At 44.3% G+C, this 27,515-nt stretch overlaps 1 protein-coding gene across 12 annotated transcripts in view; it reads right to left on the bottom strand.

Moving 5' to 3' along the window:
* Positions 1–27,515, bottom strand: part of AGPAT3 (1-acylglycerol-3-phosphate O-acyltransferase 3) — a 139,338-nt gene that overhangs the window by 32,035 nt on the left and 79,788 nt on the right. For 8 of the 12 annotated variants that reach the window (XM_007493211.3, XM_056797104.1, XM_007493214.3 and 5 more), the window contains one exon: positions 11,042–11,268. The exons of the other annotated variants lie outside the window; for them this stretch is intronic. In XM_007493211.3, coding sequence (XP_007493273.1) covers positions 11,042–11,225 — 184 coding nt within the window. In that variant the 5' untranslated portion in view covers positions 11,226–11,268. The remainder of the gene's footprint in view (positions 1–11,041; positions 11,269–27,515) is intronic. 12 annotated transcript variants of the gene reach the window in all.

Raw genomic sequence — 27,515 nt, 5'->3', positions numbered from 1 at the left:
CCTCCGTGCCAGCAGTCTGTTCTATCTACAGTTGGAGTTCAGGGGAGGCTGCTATGGATTATAGCCCAGGGCACACAGTGCGAGCTCTGCTGGGAACTAGGGTCTAGCCAAGGCAAATGCTCGTAAATACTTTAGCAGCCAGCCGGTCTCGGTACTCATACACAGTGCAATCCAGGCAGAGGGCACCTGGGATCGGACCGCTACCTTCCAGAGCCTCTCCCTCTCCTTCATGAGGAAGGCTCATTTTTTCCTGAAAGACGACAACGCTGTCTCTACCACTGCCTGCCCCAGAGAAGTAAGGCTTAAACTTGCCTCCCTAAACGAAGGTGATGCGGTGGCTCTTGGCCATAACTTGTTCTGAAGATCAGATGCTTTCCATGAGGAGGCAAGGCAGGCTGAGCCTTATCCAAGCAAAGTGCAATGGGATCCTTGCTCTTCTCTGGGTGCTTTTGCTCAGTTTGGGATTGTAGGTCTACAAGAGTCTCTTTGGCAAAGGTTGGCGGGTCCACACTCAAGCACATAGCGTTTATGAGTCTGCACTTGCATGCACTGCTTACTATCTAGTCAACCCATAAACCAACAGAGAATCCCAGCTCTAGAAGTAGCTGAACAAGACAGGAGCATCACAACCACGATCTAGCATTGTAAGAACCGATTCCAGAAACATGAGGATTTGAAGAAAAATCACAGGATGAATGAGAACAATGCAGGGCAATTAAGGCCAGTCGGATCTGTAGGAAAACAGTCTTGTAGGAAGCAGAATGTACAGGCAGCCAAATGACAGCTTAAAGATAAGGTAGCATCTACAGAGATAGAAGACGTTTCCTTCCCCAGTGGGACCTTGATTTCCCAGTCAAGGAAAAAAACGATCAATAGCCCAAATGAAGGGCATTTTTAAGGGGCTTAATTTTTTGATAAAACGATAAAAAAGCATGTGAGATTATCCCCTCCTAGGGTCTAGCTGTATAAACCCGAAAGACTCCGGAAATGAACAGAGCCATAACTAAGGTTGGAGTAATAACAACACGGTCAACCAGATGTGGTGGACCTTGAAAAATGGTTTAGCTCTTCTTCAATGCCAAGAGCTCCTCTCCTTCCGTCACAGATACTTAGCTACAAGTACTTCAACTTTCTTCCAAATCTTTTACAAACCAGCCTCTGATTTTATTTTTCCACCGAACTGTTCTCTCAAAAGCTGCCAAACCCCAATCCTCGTTCTTGACCTTTGCCACTGTGGTTGTCCCTTTCTCCTCGATACTCCCTTCTCTCTAGGTTTTCAGTCCATCACCTTCTCCTACTCAAGCGTGGGTCATCCTGGATTCCTCATTATTCCTTACCACCCAAATACATGCTGTGGCCCAGGCCTGGCGCGTTCACCTTCGCAACAATTCTCAGACACATTCCCATGGTCCTCTGACACTGCCATTATTCTCTGCCTCCATGAAAACGCCAAAGTGAGTTCCTCGCTCGCAGGTCTCATCAAGTCGCTCTTCTACTCCAAATTCCAGTGGCTTTTTATGGCCTCCAGAAGCAAACATAAAATTCTCTGGCATTCGAAGCTCTTCCTAATCGAGCTCTTCTCCACCGTTCCAGTTTCCTCCCCCTCAGCCTTGACATGTATTCTTTGATCCGGTGCCGTTTCAGAAATAGGAGACGCCAATGTCTCCTTGCTGGGCATTTTCTCTAGCCAGCCACCACGCCTCGTCTCCACCGGCCTCCTCCCCTGGCTTCCTCCAAGTTCCAACGAAAATCTCATCTTCCGGCCGCCCGGACCACCTCCTACTTCCGTTGGCCGTCTCCCATTTATCCTGTAGATGGGCCGTCCATTTTGCGTGTTGTCTCCCCATCAGACGGAGCTGTCGGGGTGGAGGGCTGCCTCTGTGGCTGCCTCTGTTGCTCAGCGCAGGGCCCGGCACACAGCAAGTGCTTCACGAATGGGGGACATTGTCACACCTTCTTACCGATCCGGTTGCTGAGTAGACACCGTTCTAAAGGGAAATGGACTTTCTTGGCTGATTCCGAGACGCCTGAACCCTGGAGCCAACCTCTTTTCGCCACTCCTTCGCCAAAGCACGGGGAGAGTAGTGGGGAGAGGAAGAGCTCTCGGCCTCCCCACCCGGTCCGCCTCCCTCTTCCCCCCACAGTTCTTGCTCCGTAGGCTCTCCTCCTCATCCCTCGTGACAAAAATGCCCAGCCGCCGTCCCTCCGCTCGGGCCTGTTTGTCCTGAGCTCTCTGCGGAGGCCTCTTTAGAACGGACCCAGATCGTCCCCCCTGGACGTGGCCGAGCCTCTGCGGCCGAGGGTGACCCACGCCGACACATGGCAGAGGGCTAGTCGCTCGTCCAGGGGCATCGGCGAGGCCAGATGGGGGATGGGGGGCATCTGGTCACAGAAGGAAGCCCGAAACGCTGATCTGGAAAAATGAGGATCTCCGCCATGCTCTGTGTAAGGGGATTAGACGGGCCAGGAAATGCGATCCTCTTATTTGAACTTAAATATAGACGCCGCACTAAGGCGACCCACGGGGCAGCGGGAAAGGTTCCGGGAGGACAAGGAGTGCTGAAGGACTTCAATCCAGGCCTCCCTGTCCTCCCGCAGACGTCTCCCTCCTCTAGATCCCGCCTCTAATCTGTCAGCCGATGCACGGACCTTGCGCAAGTGAGAATGAGCCGGTCCGGGTCCTCTCGAGCCCTGCACCCCTGCATGAGCCCATCTCTGTATTCTTCCTGACTCCCAGCCCCTTCTCTCAGCAGTGTCCCCCAAGAAAGCATCGTCCTTGTGAAACAAGCCACGCCGAGCCCTCTCCGCAGCGCCCCCCAAGAAAGCACCGTCCTTGTGAAACAAGCCACGCCGAGCCCTCTCCGCAGCGCCCCCCAAGAAAGCACCGTCCTTGCGAAACAAGCCACGCCGAGCTGAGCACGTGTTTCTGTCTGTCCTGAGCCCCCCACCACGCCGTGGGGTGTTCATGAGGATGGTTCCTCGTCGGTTCTTTGGGCTTGTTGCGATGCTTCCATTTCCTATGCGGGAGGCGACTCTCCACCCAGGCTCGGGTGCTTCTGGAGCTCACGATCAAAGGCGACAAATGAGCGCAAGGCGGCCGCATGCCGACGCAACAAGGACGGCTTACGCCTGAGCAGCGTGAGAGGAAACGTTCAGGCCACTCGCGGCCACAAGGAGCTGGCGAGAATTACTTATTCGTATGAATATAAGTACAGCGTGTGCAGCAACGGATACTCATGCGGGCAAAGCCCCAAAGCACAGCGTCTCCACGTGCAGCATTTAGATGAGGCTCGGGAGAACGCTGGATAACTACCAAGTAACTCCAAGAGAGTCCGGGGGGCTGTGAGCTGCTCGAAGAGGACGAAATCAAACACACCGAAGAAAAACAGTGCTATTAACAGTGTTCTTACTGGCTGTCGCACACCAGAGACAAATACGGAAAGAAAATAATACTTCATGTGCCCTATTATGAACAAACTAACCCAACTCTTCATCTCATTCAAAAGCCAAAAAGTGTTTTTAAAACCAAAATAAAGAGCAATAGCCCCATCACTATGTCTGGGTCAAGTCACAAATAAAATCCAAATGATCCAGTCACCGCAGTCACAGTGAAACCAAAGGACGCGTTATTAAATGGCTAAAAGTTCTATAAGGAATTTTTTTTTTATCTTTTGAAAATCTCACACTTCTATTCGGTCCTGGGCTGGTTTATCCCTCCTTAGGCAACCCGGTGGCCGCCCATTCCCGGGGGGTGGGGGCGGGGGGGGGGGGGGTGTCAGCAAACAGCAACCCAGAACTCTTGTGATGCTCCAGCCTCAGCCTCCTGAGTAGCTCAGGTGCGAGCCAGAAGCCCAGCTTACACCTCTATTCCGGGGATGGGTAGTTGGGAGAGAGCCAATATTGCAACCTGAGCTATCATTTCACTTCAGGCAATTCTAGGTCGATATGGCCCACAAACGAAATTATTTCCAAGAAACCAAAAAGAAGTCTTACCATTTATTAATAAAAGATCCCGAATACTCAAATGAAGGATGCACAGCAATTCAATAAACTTTTTAAAGCTCCTACTAAATGCAGTCCATTGCACAAAACAGATTTTAATTTTTAGTTCCAATTCTCTTACTTCTTTCAATCCCTCCCACACCCATTGGGAAAGCAAGAAATAGGATATTCATTGCAAATGGGAAGTCATGAAAAACTTGTTTCCATATTAGCCATGATGCCAAAAAAAAGGAAGAATGATGAAGTGAAAAATATGCTTTAATCTGTACGGAGAATTCATCAGTTCTCTCTCAAGGTGGATAGCATTTTTCACCATGAATTCTTTGGACCTATCTCGGTTCACTAGACAGTATTAATCTAATGAGTAGCTAAGTCTATCACAGTTCATCATTATTAAAACAGTGCACACAGAGTCCAAAGTTCTCCTGGTTCTGCTCATTTCATGTTGTACTAGTTCATATAAATCTTCTCAGGTTTTTCTGAAATCATCTTGCTCATCAATTCTTGTAACGCTGGCAGCCTTGGTATATTCCATCACTATATATATATATATATATATCACAACTTATTCAGTCATTCCCCAATGAATGAGTTTCTCCTAAATTTTCAGTTTTTTGCCTCAAAGCAGCTGTTAACTTAATCTACAATGTTAATTTATTTCACATTAAAGTTACCCATTTGAGGTCTGAAAATATTCCCTGACAAAGTCATCATCCTTCTAGTAATCTGCATTTGAATGTAGCAGTATTTCAATCATTCCTTCTAAAAGGAGATCTCATCAAGTTGAATTTCATAACCAAACGGATGCTATTCTCCAGTTTGTTTGGCCCAGTTTGCAACTCAAAAGTTTACAACTTTTCATCGAGCCAGCAACTCTATTCCCCCCTACATAGTGCCCCAGGATTTCCATTGTCCATTGGGTCTTGGGCATGGCATGTACCACTTACCCAGAAATCTCTAGGAAGTCATAAATATATGTTGACACTTCTTGAACCTTTTCAATGATCTCTTAAATAAACTGGGTTCATACTGTCCTTTATAAGACAAAAAAAAAATTTCCCCTCAGTTTCCTTTTCTGATATGATATCCAAACTCATGGGAGTTGTTTTAATTTGAGTTTCTCCAATTGTTAGTAATAGAGCATTTTCCCCCATGACTTTATAGTTTTGATTTCTTCTGAAAATTTCCTATTCATATTTTTTTTTGCCATTTATCAGTTGAGGAATGGCTCATATTTTTATAAATTTGGCTCAGTTCCCTGAGAAACAAAATCTTTATCAGAGAAACTTGCTTTAAATTCTGCACCCCCTACCCCAATTTCCTGGTTTCCTTCTAACTTTGGTTACATTGGTTTTGTTGGTGTACAACTCTTTTAATTTCACATAATCAAAATTATCTGTTTTTACCATCTATATCCTCCCTATCTTGTTTAGTATAAACTTTTCACTAATCCATAGATCTGACATGTAAAATTTTCCATGATTGTCTATTTGCTTATATGGCTCTTTATGTCTATATCATATACCCATTTTTTTATCTTGTCTTGATATGTGGCATGGGACGTTGGCCTATGTCTAGTTTCTGTCAGACCACTTTCCAGTTTTCCCAGAAGTTCTTACTGAAGAGTGAATCCTTACCCCAATAGCTTGGATCTTTTGTTTGACTAAATAATAGTTTGCTATGGTCGATTACTTCTGTATATTTTGTACATAATCTTTCTGTCAACCACTCTTTTTCTTATTCAGTATCAGATCATCCTGATGATGACTGTTTTGTGGAATAGTTTGAAATCTGCTAATGCTGGGTGGTCTCCCTTCACATTTTTTCTCATCAATTCTCTTGATATTCTTGATCTTTTGTTCTTAAAGATGAATTTTGCAATTATTTTTCTCTAATCCTACAACAGAATTCTTGAGTAGTTTGATTTCTATGGAATTGAATAAGTAAATTAATTTAGACAGAGTTGTCATTTTATTCTATTTGCTTGACCTATGCATAAACAGTTAATATTTCTCTAATTGTTTCAGTCTATTTTTATCTATGTGAAAAGTATTCTGTCATTGTGTTCATATAATTCCTACGTATGATGTCCTGGCAGATAAGACTCCAAAGTATCTTATACTATCTACAGATATCTTGAATGGAATTTCTCTTTCTCTCCCTGTTGGGTTTTGTTGGTAATGTATAGAAACTTTAATAATGTATGTGATTTATCCTACAACTTTGCAAGTTGCCAATTGTTTCGACTAGTTTTTAGTTGACTTCCTATGGTTCTATAAGTATATCATCATATCATCTGCAAAGAGTAACATTTTCTTTTCTCATTGCCGGTTCTTAATATTTACTTTCTTTTTTTGCTCTTCTTGCTATAGTTAGCATTTCTAGTTCAATACTGAATAATAACGGAGATGATGGACAACCGTGCTTCAACCCTGATTTTATTGGGAAGGTTTCTAGTCTACTTCCATGACAGATGCCAGCTCCTTGTTTCAGATAGATACTAGTTCTCCCTTTAAGAAAGGGTCCATTTGTGCCCATGCTTCTAGTGTTTGTAATAGGAATGGATGGTGTATTTGTTCAAAAGCTTTTTCAATATCTATTGATATAATCATATGATTTTTGTCTTTTTGTTCTTGATAGTCAATAATGCTGATAGTTTTCCTAAAACTGAACTAGACCTGCATTCCTGGTATAAATACAACCTGACCAAAGTGTATGATCTTTGTGATATTATGCTGTAATCTCCCTGCTAGTCTTTTATTTGAAATGTCTGCCTAGAGTTATCTTGTTCAGTTTTTAGTCCTCCTGGTTTAGGGATTGGCACTCGATTTGTGTGACAGAATTAATGTGGTAGGATTCTTCTATTCAATCAAGCCCAGTGGCCCCCCATCACAGCTCCCCAGATTCCCTTTCTTAAGCTCACTCAGAAACACCAGAAGCCTATGTATGGCAGCAGTCAGCTCCCCCATCCCCAACAGTCCCTTCGGCTTCCACTTTGTTAAATGTTGGGGGGGAAGGGGGGGTGTAGAGGCCACGGAGCCGTGAGCCAGGGGGTCACTAAGTGTTTGCTTCCCTCCTAGGTTCCAGTGATGTGCGGGAGGTCTCTATCTCTCCCAGGGGGCCCTGCTGTACAAAGACTTCTGCCATCCAAAACCCTGTCCATCCTACTCCACACCATGTCCTTTCTAGTGTTCATGTGCCCCTTACATGCCCTTTCATGGACTTCTTGTTCCAGGGACACCGGCCTCCGGACTGTTCCATGACCACGGCAACCACTTGGCTTCGGGCACTTGCACCAGCTATCCCTCCTTGCACAGATTCTGCTTACACAAGCTGTTGGCGAGTGCCTTAATAGAAGGGGCTGTTCTTTTGCTTTTTCTCCTGTATTTCCAGCACTTAGTACAATAGCTAACGCATAGGAGGTGCTTCATAAATGTTGGCTCCCCAAAGATTCAATGACATCACACTATTAGAAGTTTTTTTTTAATGAAAAGAACATTCATATACGTATAAAAATATTGATAGCAGCCTGTTTTTGGTTGTGTCAGAATAGAAGTGGAAACACTGATTGCCCATCCACGGGGGAAAGGCTGAAAATTTATGTTATATGAATATAGTGAAAAATTATGAAATCTTTGAGGATTTGTATGAACTGCCTCAGTCTTAAGGAAACAGAACCAGAAGAATAATTTCTACAATGACTACAACGTTATAAAGATATATATAAAATATATAACCTCCAAAAACTTAAGAGCTTTGATCAGTACAATGGCTCCAGAAGACTAATGATGAAGTACGCTTTTTACATCTAATGCCAATGTTTTGGCAGAAAGTTGAAGATATAGAATGAGAAATATATTTCCAAACACGATCATTATAACATAATTTTTTCTGTTTCACAATACTTTTATCATAAGGCAGGGTTTTTATATGAGGAAAGGGAACAAATATATATTATTTGTCAGCTATGTGCTAAGCATTGTGCTAAATGCTTTACAAATATTACTTCATTTGAACCTCATCATGACTCTGTGAGGTAGGTGCTATTTTACATTTGAGGAAACTAATGCAAATAGAGGTTAAGGGACTTGCCCAGTGACTTCACTGAGCTATCGGAAGCTAGATTTGAACTTGGACCTTCCTGACTCCAGATCCAGCATTCTAGTTATTGTACCACCTAGTTGGCTCTGCGGAAATTTGAGGTAGGATGGAGAGTAGTAATCCTGAGATAAAGAAAAGTGAAGCAAAGTAAATTTCAATAAAATGTTTAAAAAGTCAAAGGAGATTCACTCATAGTGGTTTAGAGGGGAACATAAATAAGCAGGTCCATGTTAGTAACACCATATCAAACTTAATATATATTTTTTAAAAATTGTATTTGGTATATTCATGGTTTTGTGAAGATTAAATTTAACTCTCCCCTGATTATGAAAATGAAATTAACTCTCCCCTGATTGTGAAGATTTAAATTGTAACCCAGGCCTATTTTTAGATTTTAATCCCCCAAAGTTTAAACACCCTATTTAAAAGTTGAGTATGAAGATCTTCCCATTTTATATTTAATCACCAAAGGTGAAAACACCCCATTCACACGTGAGTGGAGGAGGTCTGGAACCCATGTGTGGGATAGTAGGTGATGAATCAGAATCCACTAACTGCCTTCTGGGCAGTCCTAGAGCAGAGTGTCAGCTGTGATTGGTAGATGTTAAATTAGGGGAAGGCACAGGAAGTGATGCAAGAGAAAATGTCTTTAAAAGGGAGTAACAACTTCCTGAAGGAGTTCAATTCTTCATGCTTTCAAGTTGAGGCTGGTGAAGAGGGGCAGAAGGATCTGCTGACTGGACCTCAGACCCTGTTCCTTTAGACTGACACATGGTGAGTGAAGCTGACTAGAAAACTGGTAGATATTCAGAAGAGACTAACCTCAGGAGAGACCTATCCTTTTGAGAGAGATTCCCTGCATCCCCAGGGCCTCGGCCCTCTGGTTAAGAACTAACTCTCCCTGCCAAGGGGCCGGGAGTAAATTACTTAGTGTTTAGGCTACATATCTTACCTTATCCTCTCTCTGATTTTCTTACTTCACTTTCTACATTTTGTAGATAAATTGTAAAATCTCTTTGGAATTAATTAAATTCCTGGCGACCACACTCTTAAATAATCAACTACAACTGTTTTAAAATTAACTCCATTTCCCCCTTACAGTTTCATTTGTGATCCCTATTTTCTGGCCTTCTTTGTATATGAAAATATTCATGTTTGTTGATGATTTTCTAATTTATAATGAAATTTCTAAATTAATGATTTGGATAAAATCACAAAGACAATACTCATCAAATTTGAAAACGGCACAATTCTAGAAGCAGTTAAGATATTGAATAAGAGGCTCTCTCAAAAGATCTTGATAAGCTCCCAGCTAAGCTGAATCTATTAAGATGAAATTTTATGCTAATGTAGATTTCCACTAGGGATTCCAGAAATCAAATTTACAAGTACAAGACGGGATGAGGTGAGGCTAGATAGCAGTTTGCCTGAAAAATATTTGATGGTTTTGGTGGACTGAAAGATCAACATAAGCCAGTGTGATACAGAATTCAAGTTTATGCAATTTTGGGCTACAATAAGAGAGGTAGAATTTTCAGGAACAAGGAAGTGATAATCTCACCACACTCTGCCCTACTCAGAATTCATCTGCTGTCTGTTGTTTTGTGTTTTTCTGGAAACAACATCTTATAAGGGACACTGATAAGCTGGACAGTATCCAGAGGATAGCCAGGAGGGTGAAAGAATCATAAGATCATAGACTTAGTGATGTAAGGGACTTCAAAGTCCATCTAGTCCAACTCTTGTTTTTACAGATGAACTATTACATGGGAAGGACAAGCAAGAGGTGGAATTGAAACACAAAGATTCTAAATCCAGGGCTGATCCTCGTTCTAATGCCTGACGTAGGTGAATTTTAAAAACCTATTTCTGATGAATGCATTTCTATTCCATATATTTAAAACCATCATTTGAGAAGGGGTTCAGAAGCTTCATTGGACTCCCAAAGGAGTCCGTGACACAGAAGGACATTGAAGAACCTCTGCACTACACCGTGCTGCTCAAATCTAACCACATAAGACATGGCTTAAGGATCGAAGGGTGACCAGCCGGAATAAGAAAAAACTCGAGTTTGAGGAGAGGAGGACAGACAGTGTAGATGGTGGCAAGTCCTGGAAAGGCTTTTATGTGGAAGGGGGAATCGATTTGTTCTGTTTGTCTCCAGAGAACAAACACTAGGCACAAGGGATGAAAGTGGCGGAGAGGCCCGTGTAGGCTGGATGCCAAGAAAAATGTGCTGTCCCAAAGGGTTGTCTTGGGAAGGTAGGCTGTGGCCACTCATCGGGCAAGCGGTCGTAGGGATTCTTTTCCTTTCGATGCCTTGATTCCGTGACTTAGACAGAGGTGACGGGACGGTGATGGGGAGGACGGACACACTGCGCTGATGCCCAGCCCAGGGTGAGGGGACTCAGCATGGTTTCCTGACGTTCTCCAGCAAAGCTGAGCCATTCAGGCATGGGAGAGGAGAAGGGAGATGGCGTGTAGGACAAGCTCGGGTCCGAGAGCGGCAAAGCCTGGGAGAAGGGAGAGGGGAGAGCTCGGGGAAGGGGCAACTGAACCACTGAGGCCGAAGAGGGGGATGGACAGGGAGATGGGAGCAGCCGGGCACACGCAGGAGGCCGTGCGAGGGGGAGAAAGACCAACAGGATCCTAGACTAAGAAGAGGAAGGTCTGCCGTCAGGGTCACCGAAGGAGGACTCAAGAGAAGGTGGAAGGGGATGCCGGGAGGAGGACGACGTTGCTGCCGCGGATGAGAAAGACGGGAGTGTGGTGGCTGCAAGTGTGTGCAGGCAGGGAGCAGGGGCCGTGCTGGACTCTAAAAGCAGTCCATTGACTGACCACGCTGAGCCTCCCGATGCTGCCCCTGCCGCGGCCCGCGGGGCGCTGAGCGTCTCCGCAAGCCCCCGTCTCGCCCCTGCACCATTCAAGCAATACTCACGGCTCCAGAGTGAGTAGGAAAGCCGACAGTTGATTTTCCGGTAAAACTGCTTGTTGATAGGCCAGAGGATTAGCGTGAAGAGCTGGATGAAGTTAATGATGAAGCCGCTTACGACAAAGACAAACCCAATGAGCAGGTGGACAACAAACTGCGTCTTCAGAAATGCGAGTAGGCCCATGGTCATCGCTCAGGACTTGGTGCAGGGTCCGACACTGAGCACAGACGTCCTGGAAAGAAGAGACACGTGTGAGTGCTGGTGGCAGCCACCCAGAGGCGGCGACAGTGGCGACGGCCCCAGGGACAGCAGCTCGGCGGACAGAGTCCTGGCGCCGGTGCACAAGGACCTCGCAGTCCTCCAGACTCCACGTTCGGCGTGACTTCAGAGAACTCAAGCACTAAGGAAATCAACAATGACACGCTCAGCTTAGGAACGAGGAAACGGGCGCCGAGAAATCAATGCACACGGTTATGGCTAATGGTCACGGCCCGGATTAGAACCCAGGCCTCCTAGGAATCAGTCTAGGGCCCTTGTGAAAACGAAAAAGGACAAGGGGTCCAGTTTGCTTCCTTAACTCACCTCTGGAATATGCTCCCGAACCCTCAGATTCCTTTAAAAATGATTCTAGAACCAACAATAAAACAGGGACACAATGACTTAAACATCCTTTGCAGCGACCCAGGAGATGCCACATGGCCTTGGACCCAGAGGCCACCCTGGGCCTGCCTCTGATACATAGACGGGTTGTTTGGCAGTGGAAAAGTCATGTGGAGAATGCTAAGGAACTAACATTATCAGCTGAAGGGGAAGCACTGGCCGGTAGAGGAAGTCCCCGTGAAGTCACAGCCCCGCCCCTGCAGCTACCTGCCGGAAAGAATGCATGTCAATATCTCCTCGTCAATTATCTTCTCTCTCAAGTTTGGCCTCTGACTTCATCATCCCGATGACGCTGCTCTCCGAAGAAGCGCTCGCCCGCCTCGATCCTCCGCGGCAGACGCCGCCACGGCCCCCTACCTGACCAGCCACTCACTGGCCCAGGCTCTGGCCGAGGGCTCTGCTCTTGGTCTTCCACACCAGCCACTTGAGGGGCTCATCAGCTCCCATGGCTCAATTATGAAAGGATCTGTCCACCTCTATGTCTGAGGATCCACTGGACACCTTTGTCCCAGACCTCTTAAGCCCGACACATCCAAAGCTGAACCGGCGTCTCTATGCTGAAATCCTCCCTTTCTCTCAGCTTCCCTATTGTGGAGTGTGGCGTCGTCCTGTCAGGCACCCACTCTTTCAACCTAGGTGCCAGCCTTTGTTTACCATTTCCTTCCTAACCCACTTCCCACCCCCCACTCCAAATCCCGTCAATTCTATCTTTTAACATCCCTTATCTATATCCATTTCTGTAGCACTGCTAGGTGACTAGAGTCCTAACTGACAATCCAGTCTCCTTTCCCTTTGTGTGTGTGTGTGTGTGTGTGTGAGAGAGAGAGAGACAGAGACAGAGAGAGAGAGAGAGAGAGAGAGAGAGACAGAGAGAGAGAGAGAGGGGGGGGGGGGGGGGGGGAGAGGGGGGTAGGGAGGGAGGGAGGAAAGGAGAGGGAGAAAGAGAGAGAGAGAGAGACAGAGAGATAGAGACAGAGGGAGGGAGAGAGAGAGACAGAGAGAGACAGAGAGAGAGGGGGGTAGGGAGGGAGGGAGGGAAGGAGAGAGAGGGAGAAAGAGAGACAGAGAGACAGAGAGATAGAGAGAGACAGAGGGAGGGGGAAAGAGGGAGAGAGACAGAGAGACAGAGAGGGAGAGGGAGAGAAAGTGCACCAATAATCTATCTTCAACTTCTGTACAGAATTGAATCATAGATGTTTTTCCTTTTATTTCCTTTTTAAGAAATGTTTCTTTATTTCTTTTTAAAAATCTATTTCTAGTCTAGCCCTCATTGTTTATGTACAAGTAGTTTTTGTCAATTAAAAAAATACATCTTGCATTCTAGACCTATGATCCTACTTTGTTTTGTTTTTTAAAACCTAAAAGTACAAGTCTATTCTCATTAACTTAAAAAAAAAAAACAACCCTCCAATTTAGAATCAATACTATGTACTCATTCCAAGGCAGAAGAGTGGTGAGGGCCAAACAATGGGGATAAGTGACTTGTCTAGGATCACACAGTGAGGAAATCTGAGGTCATTTTTGAACCCAGAAGCTCTGAGCTCTCAGTCTGGCTCTCTATCTACTGACCCACCCAGCTGTCACCTATCTTCATTAACTTTTATGTTTATCCATATCCATTTTATCATGATTTTAAGTAGTTCTTCATATTTGACTGATATTATATTAATTATTCAATTTAATTTGTAGTGCATTGTCATCTTTACTTCCAGGAATATTTCAGTTCAGTTTAACAAACATGTATTCAGTGCCTGCTATGCACCAGAACTATGTTAGAGACACAAACAGAAAAGCAAAATGGTGCTTGCTCTCCAGGGGCATATATTCTCATTACGGGAAAATATATAGAAAATTAAGCTTCAGGATAAATCAAGTGGTCAAATGGTTAGACAGTCAGATCTACAAGAAAAGAGCCAGGTATTGAGGCCCACAGAGAATCTACGTAAGATACGGCATCTTTACAGAGAGAAAGTCAAGGCAACAAGTATTTCTGTGTCAAGGACGGTACTATGTGGAAGGTTAATATTGATCCATATATATATATATATATATATACACACACATATATATCTTTTTGGCACCCAAGCCAACCATTGGTTTATAAAGGAGAAAAAAATTTGATTTTAGCACTGAAGATAGGAACCTGCTTCTCTACCTGGGCTGAAGGAAGGTGGAGACAAATCCTTTCTTTATCTGTAAATAAGGCTTTTGAGTGGTGAAACAATTAAATGAGCTAGACAGAGCCAAATGGAAAAGAGTTGTGGCCATTCTAAATGTCACTTGATGATTCCCAGTGTGTGGAAGAGACTGTCCCTAAGCCAGAGGGAAATCATAGTTCTCCAATCAAAGAGGTTTAGGAAAGAGACACCAAGAGCGTACATTGGCAGAGGGGAGAGGACATCACTCTCTTTTCCTTAGAATTGCAGATCAAGGAGGCCAGGAGTCTAGCTAAAGGCTGGTGCTATCAGCAGGAAGAAGGAGGCTAAGAAAGCAGATGGCCACCTGTGACTGGTGCTTTTTCTTTCTCAAGTCTGACTTTTATTATTTAATAAATAATTATAAATTAAGAAACAATCTCCAGAAAGTTTTAATCATCACAGCTAACAGCTGGGGATATTTTTTAACCTGCCAATATTTGCATTTTCTTGAGGAATTCATAGTAAACATGTTACACATCATAATATGTAAATGAGATAGATATAAAAGTTAGGTAATTTCAGAGGGAAGGCACTAAGATGAGGAGAGACCGGGAACATTTTCCTGTAGAAGAGACTTGAGAGGAAGCCAAAGAATCTAGAAGGTAGACACAAAAAGGAAGACAATTCAAGCAAGGCGCAGCAGAGACAAGAAGGAAGACAATTTCAGGCATGGAGGGACGCCAGTGAAAACGCTCAGTCAGAAGATGCAAATTCATATTTGATGACTATCAAGACGGCCAGTCATGGAAATGCCGAGTACATGGGGAGGAGAATGGAAATATAGCAGGGGCAGGTTATGAAGGGCTATAGAAGACGACAGAGGATTTTACATATGATACAATGGACATTGGGGAGCTATTGGAGTGGATTGAGTGGGGCTGGGGGGAGAGCAGTGATACATGTTAAATCATGATGAGATTTGCAAACAAATTGGACAGTTGAGTGGAAGATGGACTGAATTGGGGAGAGGCTTGAGGCAGGCAGACTGACCAGAAGACTACAGCAATAATCCAGGTGTGAAGTGGTGTGAAGTAACGAAGACCTGTACCAGGGTAATGAATGTTTCCAAGGAGAGATGGGGGCATATACAAGAGGTGTCGCCAACATGGAATCAATAGGATTTGGCAGCTGATTTCTTACGGGAGAAGGTGGAGACAGTAGAGTAACGGCTGACACCTAACTCGTGAGCCTGGGTGGCTGAAAGGATGATGGTACACTTTACGATGCTCAGGAAGCTCAGAAGAAGTGGGCGTTTGGAGGAAAGATAATGAATTCAGTTTTGGAAAAGTTAAGTTTAAGATATATTTGGGTCATCTAGTTTAAGATGTCCCATAGGTAATGGCAGATGCAAGTCTAGAGGTCAGAAAAGGGCTTAGGACTGGAGAAATAATTCTGAATATCATCTTCATTGGCATAATAGGTAAATCCCTGGGAGCTAATGACCTCACCAAATGAAATAATGTAGAGTGAGACTAGAAAAGGACTGAGGACAAAGCCTTGGTTAAGGGGTCTGGCCGGGATGAAGATCCATCAAAGGGGGCCAAGGAATGATCAGATAGGTAAGAGGAGAATCAAGAGGGAGCAGTGTCATGAAAACCTGGAGAGGAAAATAATATTAAGGATAAGAGGTTGATTGATGATATCAAAGGTTGCAGCAGTCAAGAAGGAAGTTATTAGACTAAGCAATTAAGAAACTTCATAACTTTGAAGAGATAGTTTCAAATGAATGACGTTAGAAGGCAGACTTTAGGGAGTTAAGAAGAGAGGACAAGGAAAGGATCAGTGAATGTAGACAGTCTTCTCAAGGTGTTGAGCCAAAAGAGGGAAAAGAGGTATGGAATGATAGCAGATGAGAATGGATGGACCAGGTCAGAATTTAGAAACAATGAGGGAGAAATGGGCATATTTGGAGGCAGCCAGTCCACAGACAGAGAATGAAGGTACGTGTGAGAATGAGGATGATAAAGCAATCGCCTGGAGAAGATTAGATAGAATGAGATTATTTGTGGATGTAAAAAGTTTGCCTAGACAGGGAAAGGGCCATTCAGGAAAAGATTGTTGAATGACAGTATTAGAAAAGAATCTGGATGTGGCAATAAAGTGTAAAAAATCATGCCTGGATTTGATCCTGGCTCACAGGGAGCACAAATAAAGGTGCTCCAATGGTGAAAATGATGAACAGAATCCATCCGGTTCTGCTTCTGAACTCTCTGTCCAGACTCTCACATTCTGGAATCCATCTAAACCGACCTCTCTGTTCCTGACATACAACACTCTACCTATTTTTGCAGTTGTTGTCCCAAATGCTTTTAAATACATTCCCTTCAAAGGCTGAACAAGTTATGGAATACTATTGTTCTATAAGAAATGGCAAAGCAATATGATTTCAAAAAAATCTGGACTTACATGAACGGATACAAAATGAAGTAAGCAGAACCAGAAGAACAGTATACTCAGTGACAACAGTATTTCTTGTGGAATAACGGTGAATGATCTAGTTATTCTCAGCAATGCAATAATCCAAGACAATCGCAGAACCTCATGATGAAAAATGCCACCTGCCCTCTGAGAAAGAACTGGAATCTGAATATAGACTGAAACATAGTCTATTTAAATTTCTTTCTTTTTTTTTTTACTTGAGATCTCTTCCACAAGACAACTAATACAGGAAAAGATTTTACATGTTTATACATGTAAAATTAATATCAGATTGCTTACCACTTTAGGGAGGAGCAGCAGTGGGAGGTGAGGGAGAAAGGATCAGAAAAAGAGAAAGAATTTGAAACTCAAAAAGTTAAGAAAAAGCTGAATGTTAAAAAATTGTTTTACATGTAATAAGAGGAAAAAAATAAAATATTATTTTTAAAAAATGCATTCCCTTCTCACCTCCAATTCAGATAATCCTTCTCTTTCCTTCAAAACAAATGTCAAGAACCATCTTTTCAATATCTTTTCCTGATCCCCCAAATACTGGGACCCTCCTTCTCAAACTGCTTTGTATTTATTAGATATATACTTCCACATTGTAAGCTCCTGCTAAATTGAAATTATTTCATTCTTTTTATCTACATCCTCATTGCTTGGCACATAATAGGTACTTAATAAATGCATGTTGGTTGACCATTCTAGCCACAATATTCTGGAAACTTCATATTAGCTATGTCCTTCTGAAAATATGGCCCCAAATAGAACACATTATTCTTTATTTACCACGTTCTGCCATAAAATGCTTCTAAAGGAGCCCAAGAACTATCTTTGTTGGCATCTTTTTTTTAAATGGACTCCTAGTTTAACTATAACTCCTAAACTTATTAAATTAATTTTTCAATGTAAATATAGGATTTTACAATCTTCTCTATTGAATTCTTTAATTGGTTAGGTTCCTTTAGTAAAACAATAAACATAATGCACAGATATGGCGCAAATGTAACTAGCAGAATTCTGTGAATTTAATGTATATAATTAGAATTCTTTAATGATAGTTTAAAATGTTTTTATTTTTGTAGGTTTCATTCCTTCCTTAAGAAAGTTAAGAACACAAACCTAACAATTAGTTTCTTAAAGTTGACAAGATAATGTCCCATTAAAGATCCTGCAATAAGTTTCCACACATACACTGCTTTTTAGTTGACAGAATTGTTCAGGATTCACTGATTTGCACCACAAGTCAGAAAACATGCTTCTCTGAAGTAGATAGCAGAGCCTAATTCTTCCAAAGGTTGCTCTGGATCAGCCATAGCAAACTGGGAGAGATGCTTAATCTCTCTTTACTTCGACATCAATTTCACTTAGTTTCTCAGGACTGGAAGGGCTTTTTGTTCACCATCTTATCCTTGAGAAGAATGATAGGTCACTGTTCTCTTCCTCCTTACTTCCTAAAGTTCTTCCCAAGTAGGAGAATTGGACCCAGAGTCACTTATGCTATATTCATAATGATACAACTGTACGTCTATCAGCTTGGGGCCCTTTCTTGATCTGTAGTAGGCAGATGCAAATGTTGCTGCTTCAGGAACATAAAGAACAACCATACGATACCCTCATTCTTTTTTTTTTATTTTATTTAGTAAATTTAGAACATTATTCCTTGGTTACAAGAATCATATTCTTTCCCTCCACTCCCCACACTCTTCCCATAGCCGACATGCAATTGCACTGGGTATTACATGTGTCCTTGATCAGAAGCTATTTCCATGTATTCAAGCAGTTGTTTTTCTTATGTGTTTCTGATCCCAGTTTTTCCTCTGAATGAGGAGAGTGGTTTTTCTCATAAATTCCTCTGAGTTGTTCAGAATCACTGCATTGCCACTAATGGAGAAGTTCATTACATTCGATTGTACCACAGTGTATCAGTCTCTGTGTACAGTGTTCTCCTGGTTCTGCTCCTCTCGCTCTGCATCACTTCCTGAAGGTTGTTCCAGTCCCCATGGAATTCCTCCACTTTATTATTCCTTTGAGCACAATAGTATTCCCTCACCAACAGATAACAGAATTCGTTCAGTCATTCCCCAATGGAAGGGCATCCCCTCGTTTTCCAATTTTTGGCCACCACAAAGAGTGCAGCTGTGAATGTTCTTGTACAAGTCTTTTTCCTTATTATCTCTTTGGGGTACAAACCCAGCAGTGCTATGGCTGGATCAAAGGGCAGACAGTCTTTTATTGCCCTTTGGGCATAGTTCCAAATTGCCCTCCAGAATGGCTGGATCAATTCACAACTCCACCAGCAATGCATCAATGTCCCAACTTTGCCACATCCCCTCCAGCATTCATTACTTTCCTTTGCTGTCATGTTAGCCAATCTGCTAGGTGTGAGGTAATACCTCAGAGTTGTTTTGATTTGTATCTCTCTGATTATAAGAGATTTAGAACACTTTTTCATGTGCTTATTAATAGTTTTGATTTCTTTATCTGAGAACTGCCTGTTCATGTCCCTTGTCCATTTATCAATTGGAGAATGGCTTGATTTTTTGTACAATTGATTTAGTTCTTTATAAATTTGAGTAAGTAGACCTTTGTCAGTTTTTAGTTATGAAGATTTTTTTCCCAATTTGTTGTTTCCCTTCCAATTTTGGTTGCATTGGTTTTGTTTGTACAAAACCTTTTTAATTTAATGCAATCAAAATTATTTATTTTATATTGTGATTTTTTCTAAGTCTTGCTTGGTCTTAAAATCTTTCCTTTCCCAAAGATCTGACGTGTATACTATTCTGTATTCACCTAATTTACTTATAGTTTCCTTCTTTATATTCAAGTCATCCACCAATCTGAGTTTATCTTGTTGTAGGGTGTGAGATATTGATCCAAACTTAATCTCTCCCATACTGTCTTCAATTTTCTCAGAAGTTTTTTTTTTTTTTTTAAATATCAAATAGTGGATTTTGGTCCCAAAAGCTGGGATCTACCCTCATTCTTGAAACAAAAGCTTTTTGTTTTATAGTAGTAAGTGCTGGATGCTGCTATCTACAGATGTTTCTATTTCATACTGATTAGTCTTACAAATATGTTAAACCTTTTATATTAACTGTTTTCTCTTTGTTACAAGTATATTTCTTGTAAACAAAATATAGTGTTAGCTTCTGGTTTCCAATCCTTTCTACTACCTACTTCTGTTTTATGGACAATCTCATCCTATTTACATTTAAAGTTATGATTATTAACTGCATTTACCTTCATCCAATATTTTTCTATTTATCCTTCTTTTATTTTTTATCCTGTCCCTCCTCAGAAGTTTCTTTTACTTCTGACCTATCGCCTCCCTTAATCTACCCTCCCTTTTTGCACTTACTCCAACATCTCTTTTTCCCTTCCTCTCCTATTTCCCAATTAGATATGACAGATTTCTATATACAATTAAATGGGTGTATTTTTTCTTCCTTCACTGAACAAATTCTAATGAAAGGTTTCTGCATTTCTGGCCACCATCCCTCTCCTCCCCATTTCTCCCATCCATCATAAAAGTTCTTCCCATTTCTCCCATCCATCATAAAAGTTCTTCTTTGCATGGCTGTTCTCTGTGAGAAAAATTTCCCCATTCTATATCTTCCTTCCTACCTCTCCAAGTGTACCCTTCATTCTTTGCCCATCCATTTTTTTAACCATCACAACATAAGTGGTTTATTTACATGCCCTGTTTAGGAAACCTTTCCTAACTGTCTTAATTATGTATAATCTTTCATTTTAACCTTATTGAGTTCATTATGATTTATTTTTCATATTTACCTTTTAATGCTTCTCAAGACATATTTGAAAGTAAAGTTTTCTATTCAACTCAGGTCTTTTCAACAGGAATGCTTAAAAGTCCCCTATTTTATTAAATATCTATTTTTTCCTTGGATGATTATATTCAGTTTTGCTGGATAGTTTATTCTTGATTGTAATCCTTGCTCCTTTGCCTTCCAGAATATCAAATGCCAATTCTTTATTGTGTTAGTTGCTGAATCTTAAATGAAATTGATTGGGGTTCCATCATATTTGATTTTCTTTTTTGTTTCTGAATGCTTTCAACATTCTTCTTTTCAGGGTTCTTAGGAATTTGACTAAATTATTCCTGGGTCTTTTCATTTTGGAATTTTTTTCAAGTGGTAGCAGAAGGTTCATTTTCTATTTTACCCTCTGGTTCTCAGATACTGAGGTCATTTTCCTCTCATAACTTCTTAAAATATTACATCCAGACACTTTTTATGATCATGGCTTTCAGTTAGTTCAATATTTCTTAAGGATCTCTCCTCAATCTATTTTCCAGGTTGGCTGTTTTTCCACTGAGATATTTCGCACTAAAATTTTTTTGCATTCATTTGACTTTATTGTTTCTTGATGTCTCATGGAGTCATTAGCTTCAACTTGCCAATTTTAATTTTTAAGGAATTCCTTCTTCAGTAAGCTTTTGTGCCACATTTTTTAATTTGTCCAATTCTGCTTTTTTATGGTATTCTTTTTTCACTGGAGTTCTGTACTTCTTTTACCATTTAATTAATTCTTTTTTTAAGGAGTTCTTTTCTATAGTGAATTTTTATGCCTGTTATAAAGCTTTTGTTTTTAAATTTTAATTAATCTTTTCCTCCAGATTACATGTTGAAATAATTTTTCAATAAATCATTTTCTGCCATTTTTCTCTCCATGTTCTCCTCCTCCTTCTTGTCTTTCCAAAGATGGCAGGCAATATGATATACATTGTACCTGTGTTATTATAAAGCATATTTTCATGTTCATCATATCATGAAAGGAGACATATAACACATGAGAGAAAATTCATGGAGGAAATAAAGAATTGTATGCTTCAATTTTCAATTCAATGCATTCATATAGTCTCAGTTTCTTTTATAACAGTAGATAGCCTTTTTCATCATGAGAGTCCCTTGGAGTTGCCCTGAACCCTTGCATTGCTGATAATAGTTAAGTCATACACAGTTGATTATTGTACTTTATTGCTGTTATTGTGTAGCACATTCTCTTGGTTCTACTCACCTCACTTTGTATCACTTCATCTAAGTCTTTCTAGGTTTTTGGTTTGATCATTTCTCATGGCATAACTATTTCTTTACAATCATATAACACAACTCACTCAGCCATTCCCCCATTGATTGGTCAAGGTGGAGCAAGTGTTTTGGTTTCAGGAAAAACTGATCAGGGAGGCCATTGGAGATCTCAAGGTGTTTGAGGAGCGTTGAAGGATAGGGAAGTACAAAATAAGAGGCACGCATGGTCAGACCAAGAGCTGAGTTTTAATTCAGGAAGCAGAACATTTGGAGGCAATACCGAGATTTCAGGCATGATCATATATGCGTATTGATGAAGTGGAGTGAAGAATTAAGTCATGGCACTGAAGCCTGAGAAAGTGGAAGATATGAATGAATTACAGTTGGAAGTTCCCTAAGATAAGGGCAAGAGCTGAGGATGAAGGAAGTCAGGCTTTGCATTACTTGAGAAAGGAAGAAAATGACTTCCTGGTATACAGTAATCACAAAGAACTCAATTGGGCAGAAAAGGTTACTGGCATGAACTTCAAAGCAGATGATGAGTGATCGTTGTAAAGGGCTATCAGGGAAGGGGCAGAAAGGCACAAAGAGTAGACAGACCTATTTCCTCCTCCAAGGTCAGGGTGTTCAGAGTGAAAGTAAAGGCAGAGTCAGCTTTGGCAAAGGATGGTCAAGGATTCAGTGTTATCAAAGGTGGCACAGAGAAAGGAACACCAGACCTGGAATCAGGAAGACCTGAGTTCAAATCCAGTCTCATACACTTATTAGCTGTGTGTGTGTTAAGCAGGTCACTTAACCCTCTTTGAGTTTGCTCATCTGTAAAGGGAGCTGGAGGGAAATGGCAAATCACTCAGTATCTTTGCCAAGAAAACCCCAAATGGAATCACAAATAGTTAGACTCATCTGAACAACCACAAAATATACAAAAGAACATAAAACACCTTCAGGGCAGGAGCTGCTTTGTTTTTGGTCTAATATTCTCTCTGGCTTACACACTGTAGGTGCTAAATAGATGCTTTTTTGAAAGCTCGTGGTATCCCATGAACATTCCGTCATTAAAAGTTTAACTGATGGGAGGTGATCTTTCACTCAAGCTTCCCATCTTCCAGGAGGAAAGTAAACTTCAATCACATCAGGAATACTTTTTCCTCCTATAAGTACGGTATTTGCTTATGACATCAAAATCCAGTGATGAAAAAGACAAATGCTAGGGAACTCCTTGGAAATGAAAAAGCTCCCATCAAAAGTCTCCAGAACACAGGGAAGCCCAGGCTCCCCACCCATCCTCATCGACTGCTGGACTTTACGCCAATCAAAAGCCTCCAGAGGATAGGGAAGCTCAAACCCCCAACAACCCTCCCCCAGAGACTACACCAAGAGATCCTCTGTTAAAGCTCCAAGAGGGGAGACTGATAGAAGTCCCCAAAAAACAAAAAAACGAGAGGAACAAGAGCACAGACAAATACGGGGAGGAAAGAAGGTGTGAATTGGAACAAACAACAGAAACAGAAGAAAGAAACTACAATAGACAGCTACTACTCACCAAATGGAACAGAGGGGGAGAGATCAGCAAACAATAAACCAGAAATCCCAGCGAATTGGATACAGGCTGTGGAAGAACTCAAAACACAACTAAGAGAGGCTGAAGACAGTTGGGAAAAGAACTTAAACATTAAGATAAGTCACCTGGAAATGAAAAAGCCCGGACAAACACACACAGCCAAACAACAGAACAGTAAAGAACGCTGCCAGCTGTGGCTGCTAAGAAGGAAACCAGCAAACTGGGTCAGAGAAGGGGGCTGATCCCAGGTAAAAAGAGCTCAGACCAACATCCACACTCATTCATTTGTCCAGAGAACACACGCGTTTAAACTCTAAGAGTAAGTTGCTCAACTAAGCGATTCCATTACCTTAAAGAATGAATGTATCATCTTAATACGACAGAATCGAAGTATCAAAAGGATAAATCACACGCAGAAGCACAACACGATTTCTCACTGGTGTATGTGGGTTCAGACTCGGGGCTTTGGTTTTAGAGGACTCTTCTGTCACAGAAATGAGCACTCTGGAAATGGGTATTGAGCGATAATTCATGTATAATCCGATGGAATTGCTGTCAACTCCAGGAGGGGGGGGAAGGGGGAAACATGAATCCTGTAACCTTGGAAAAATACTTAAAAATCAATGTTACAAAAAAGAATGCTACAAAACTCAATGAAATCATAGAATTCATTTGGAAAACAAATCTAGAATATCAAAGGAAATAATTTAAAGAAAAAACTAGAAATTAAGTTGGAGGGGGCAGCCGAGTGGCTCAGTGGATTGAGAGCCAGACCTAGAGGTCCTGGGTTCAAATCTGAGCTCAGACACTTCCTCGCTTTGTGACCCTGAACAAATCATGTACCCATTGCCTAGCCCTAGTCAAGCAAGATAACATTCCTTTTTTAAAAACTAAAACCCTTACCTTCTGTCTTAGTATCAAATCTAAGACAGAAGAATGGCTAGGACTAGTCGGCAATGGGGGTTCAGTGACTTGCCCAGGGTCACACAGCTAGGACGTGTCTGAGGTAGGATTTGAACCCGGGTCCTCCCGACTCCAGGCCTGGTGCTCTACCCACGGGGCTATCTAGCTGCCTCAAGACGCCATTTAAAAAATTAAATAATATCGGTTTTTACCCAGAGGTAGCCTGGATATAAATGTGTATATATATAAATGATTCTATCTAGGCTAACCGCGGGCATTTTTTCCTTGTCATTCTATGGCACGCGGGGCGTCGTCTACGTACAGCAAATCCACTGATTTACTTTCCCAAACACGGGGGTCGCTGTGAGGAACAGCCACCATTTACTTGATTCTCTGCCTCTACGTCCCGGCTTCTTGTCCCCAGCCTGAGATCGGAGCCCCCCCACCCTCTTACCTGGTGCCCCCCCGCCACGGCAGCTTCCCCAGCATGAGCACACCTGCTGGCCAGCCTGGTCTCCGGCCGGCCTGTCCGCAGGAGCCCCCCCCCCCCCCCCCCCCCGGCTCATGGCCGCTCCCCCCCCCCCCCCCGGACGGTTCAAAGACAGCCATCCGCTTCCAGGCCAGCCCTGCGCAGAGCCACCCCCCCCCCCGGGTCCGTGGGGAGCGTTTCTAGCCAGCAGAAGTCAAGCCACTGAAGGCAGCTGTAACACGGGACTAATCAGGATCCCTGCAGTGATGCGGACCCGGCGGCGGCTGTCCCTGCCGCATGCCTCACGAGGAGGAAACGGAGGCGCGGGAGCGAGCCGCCGCGATCCGCCGTCGCCGCTTGGACGCCGCACTGTAATCGGCCCCCGGGCTCACCCCAAGACAAAGCCGTCTAAGAGATGGAGCCCCCCGCTGCGCCCCCAGCGGGGGGCTCCCTAGAAGGGTTCACAGGAGGACCAGGACGAGCCAGAGAGCCCGGAAAAGCCCGCGTGCTCCGACGCGCGCGGCTGGAGGTACAACAGGACACTCCAGGAGCTCCCAGAGCCGCCAGCGTCCGGCCAGCTTCCCCAGAGCGCTCGCGGCGAGGCGTCCTTCCCCGAGGACCGGTCCAGCCGGCCGTTCCTGCCCTGCAGCCAGAGGGCTTTCCAAGAAAGCCGGCGATGGGCGCAGAGGCCCCGCGGCCCCCCTGCCGGACGCCTTCTTTTCTACTCCATCTTGGGGTGTCACGGCGTCCGGTCTCCTCCCAGCAGACGGGTCTCCCCTACGAGTCCCATCTGTAAAGAGGGCTCTTGGAGTCGCATGAAGGGCTTTATTACCTCCAAAACCCTTGAAAAGCCGCACCGCAGGGCCTCGGAAAGCCGATCGGACACGGCCATTCCGTGGGGAATCTGGGATGTCGGAGCAGCGCCCCGAGGGCGAGAGGCAGGAGAGGCGGGCGAGGGCGAGGCCCAGCCTCCCTACTGCCTCCCTTCCCTTCTCCCTGCCTCATTTCCGCCATTCGCTGTCACTGGGCGCGGGAGGGCTACAAAGGCTAGAGGCGACCCCTTGAGAAGCTTTCTGGGGCAGCCAACAAGCCAGGCCACGAGCACAGAGCGATCACGCGGGCCGTGAGGGCGGGAAGAGCAGCCGGGGGGCCTCGAGGACCTGGCGCGGGCTCCCTCCGCCCAGGAGGGCACGATGCACGACTACAGGCACGCGGACGCTCCCAAAGGGGGCTCTGGTGCATCGCCGCGGCTCAGCACGTCCCCACGGAGCGAAGGCCACAACAGAGGGCTGCTCTGCGGGGGGGACCATGTAGGGGAAGAACGGGGTCAGTCAGGGGCTGAGCACACGCTAAGTGCCTACTACGTGCCAGGCACAGCAGGGCTGGCCCTTAGGAGCTCCCGGGCAGGGCTGGCCCTTAGGAGCTCTCAGGCAGGGCTGGCCCTTAGGAGCTCCCGGGCAGGGCTGGCCCTTAGGAGCTCCCGGGCAGGGCTGGCCCCCGTCCTCCGGGAGCTCCCGGGCAGGGCTGGCCCCCGTCCTCCGGGGGCCCCCGGGCAGGGCTGGCCCCCGTCCTCCGGGAGCTCCCGGGCAGGGCTGGCCCCCGTCCTCCGGGGGCCCCCGGGCAGGGCTGGCCCTTAGGAGCTCCCGGGCAGGGCTGGCCCCCGTCCTCCGGGGGCCCCCGGGCAGGGCTGGCCCCCGTCCTCCGGGAGCTCCCGGGCAGGGCTGGTCCTTAGGAGCTCCCGGGCAGGGCTGGCCCTTAGGAGCTCCCGGGCAGGGCTGGCCCTTAGGAGCCCCCGGGCAGGGCTGGCCCTTAGGAGCCCCCGGGCAGGGCTGGCCCCCGTCCTCCGGGAGCCCCCGGGCAGGGCTGGCCCCCGTCCTCCGGGAGCCCCCGGGCAGGGCTGGCCCCCGTCCTCCGGGAGCCCCCGGGCAGGGCTGGCCCCCGTCCTCCGGGGGCCCCCGGGCAGGGCTGGCCCCCGTCCTCCGGGAGCTCACATTCTGTCAGGGAAACAACGTATCGAGACCACGACACAGAAGAGTGGCTGGGAAGTGACCTCCAGAGGGGCAGCACTAGAAGCGAGGAAAGAGCTGGGAGGCCCAGAAAGGGCCTCCTCGAAGAGGTCAAATGTCTTCAAGGGAAGGAGGGACTTTAAGACATGGAAACTGAAAGGGGGAACATCCCAAAGGTGGGAGCCAGCCAAGGTCTTGGATGATCGTCGTTATAAAGGGGACACCTCTTTAGGTATGGACTAGACTAGGTAATCTCTGATGTTCTTCCAACTCTAAGAATCTAGACAGGAAGTAACATATAGTGGAAATGGTGCAGAATTTGGAGTCAAAAGACCTGGGTTCAAATCCTTACTCTTCTATTTTTTTATCTATGCGACCCAGAGTAGGACTTCAGTTCAAATTGATTCTTCACTTGGGAGTTCTTAACTTGGGGTCAATGAACTTTAAAATATATATTTTTGATAACTATTTAATTTGTGTAGCAATGTATGCTGTTTTATGCATTCAAAAACATCATTCTGAGGAATCCACAGACTTCATTAGACTGCAGAAGAAGTACGCGATCCCAAACAGCTTAAGCATCCCTGTTTCATATCAACCCCGTAAGGAGGGTAGCGTGCTACCCCATTGTACATATAAAGCCACTGGGGCTCAGAGATGAAGCGATTTGCTCAGTCAAAACCAGAACTTGAACCCAGACCTTCAAGACCGGTGTTCCTTTTACTAAATTCCCTTCCAGTATATCAACGGAGAGGGGGGAAACGATAAAAGTAAAAGGGGCACGATGGGAAAGGAAAAAAAGGATCACAACCCAACAGGATAGTTCTCTGTATACTACCCTAATTCTCAGTTGCATATCCATGAGGGGGAAAGGGCTCAAACCAGCCTACAGAGTTTGCATTTTAATCTAACAAATAAAATAATAACTGAATTACGCTACATAGACCTCTTATGAATGCAGCAAGATTTGCAAAAGGGAAAGAAGGGAAAAGGTCAGGGGAAAAAACCCAGAAAAAGAATGCAATCAGGAAACCAACGCCTGCCACCGGCGCCACTCCATGACAAGAAAACACCTTCTAGGACAAGCAATGAGCGCGAGCGTGTCTGGGGGTGCTAAGGCAAACTTACCAGTACAGGTAATAGGCTAAAGCCATGACAAACAGGGTGGCACAGACGGCTGAAAATAAGGACGTGGAATAGCTGTCCAACA

The sequence above is a fragment of the Monodelphis domestica genome, chromosome 4 (assembly GCF_027887165.1).
Source record: "Monodelphis domestica isolate mMonDom1 chromosome 4, mMonDom1.pri, whole genome shotgun sequence".
Lineage (NCBI taxonomy): Eukaryota > Metazoa > Chordata > Mammalia > Didelphimorphia > Didelphidae > Monodelphis > Monodelphis domestica.
The sequence above is the reverse complement of the archived record's forward strand: the minus strand, read 5'-3'. Positions and strand labels throughout refer to the sequence as shown.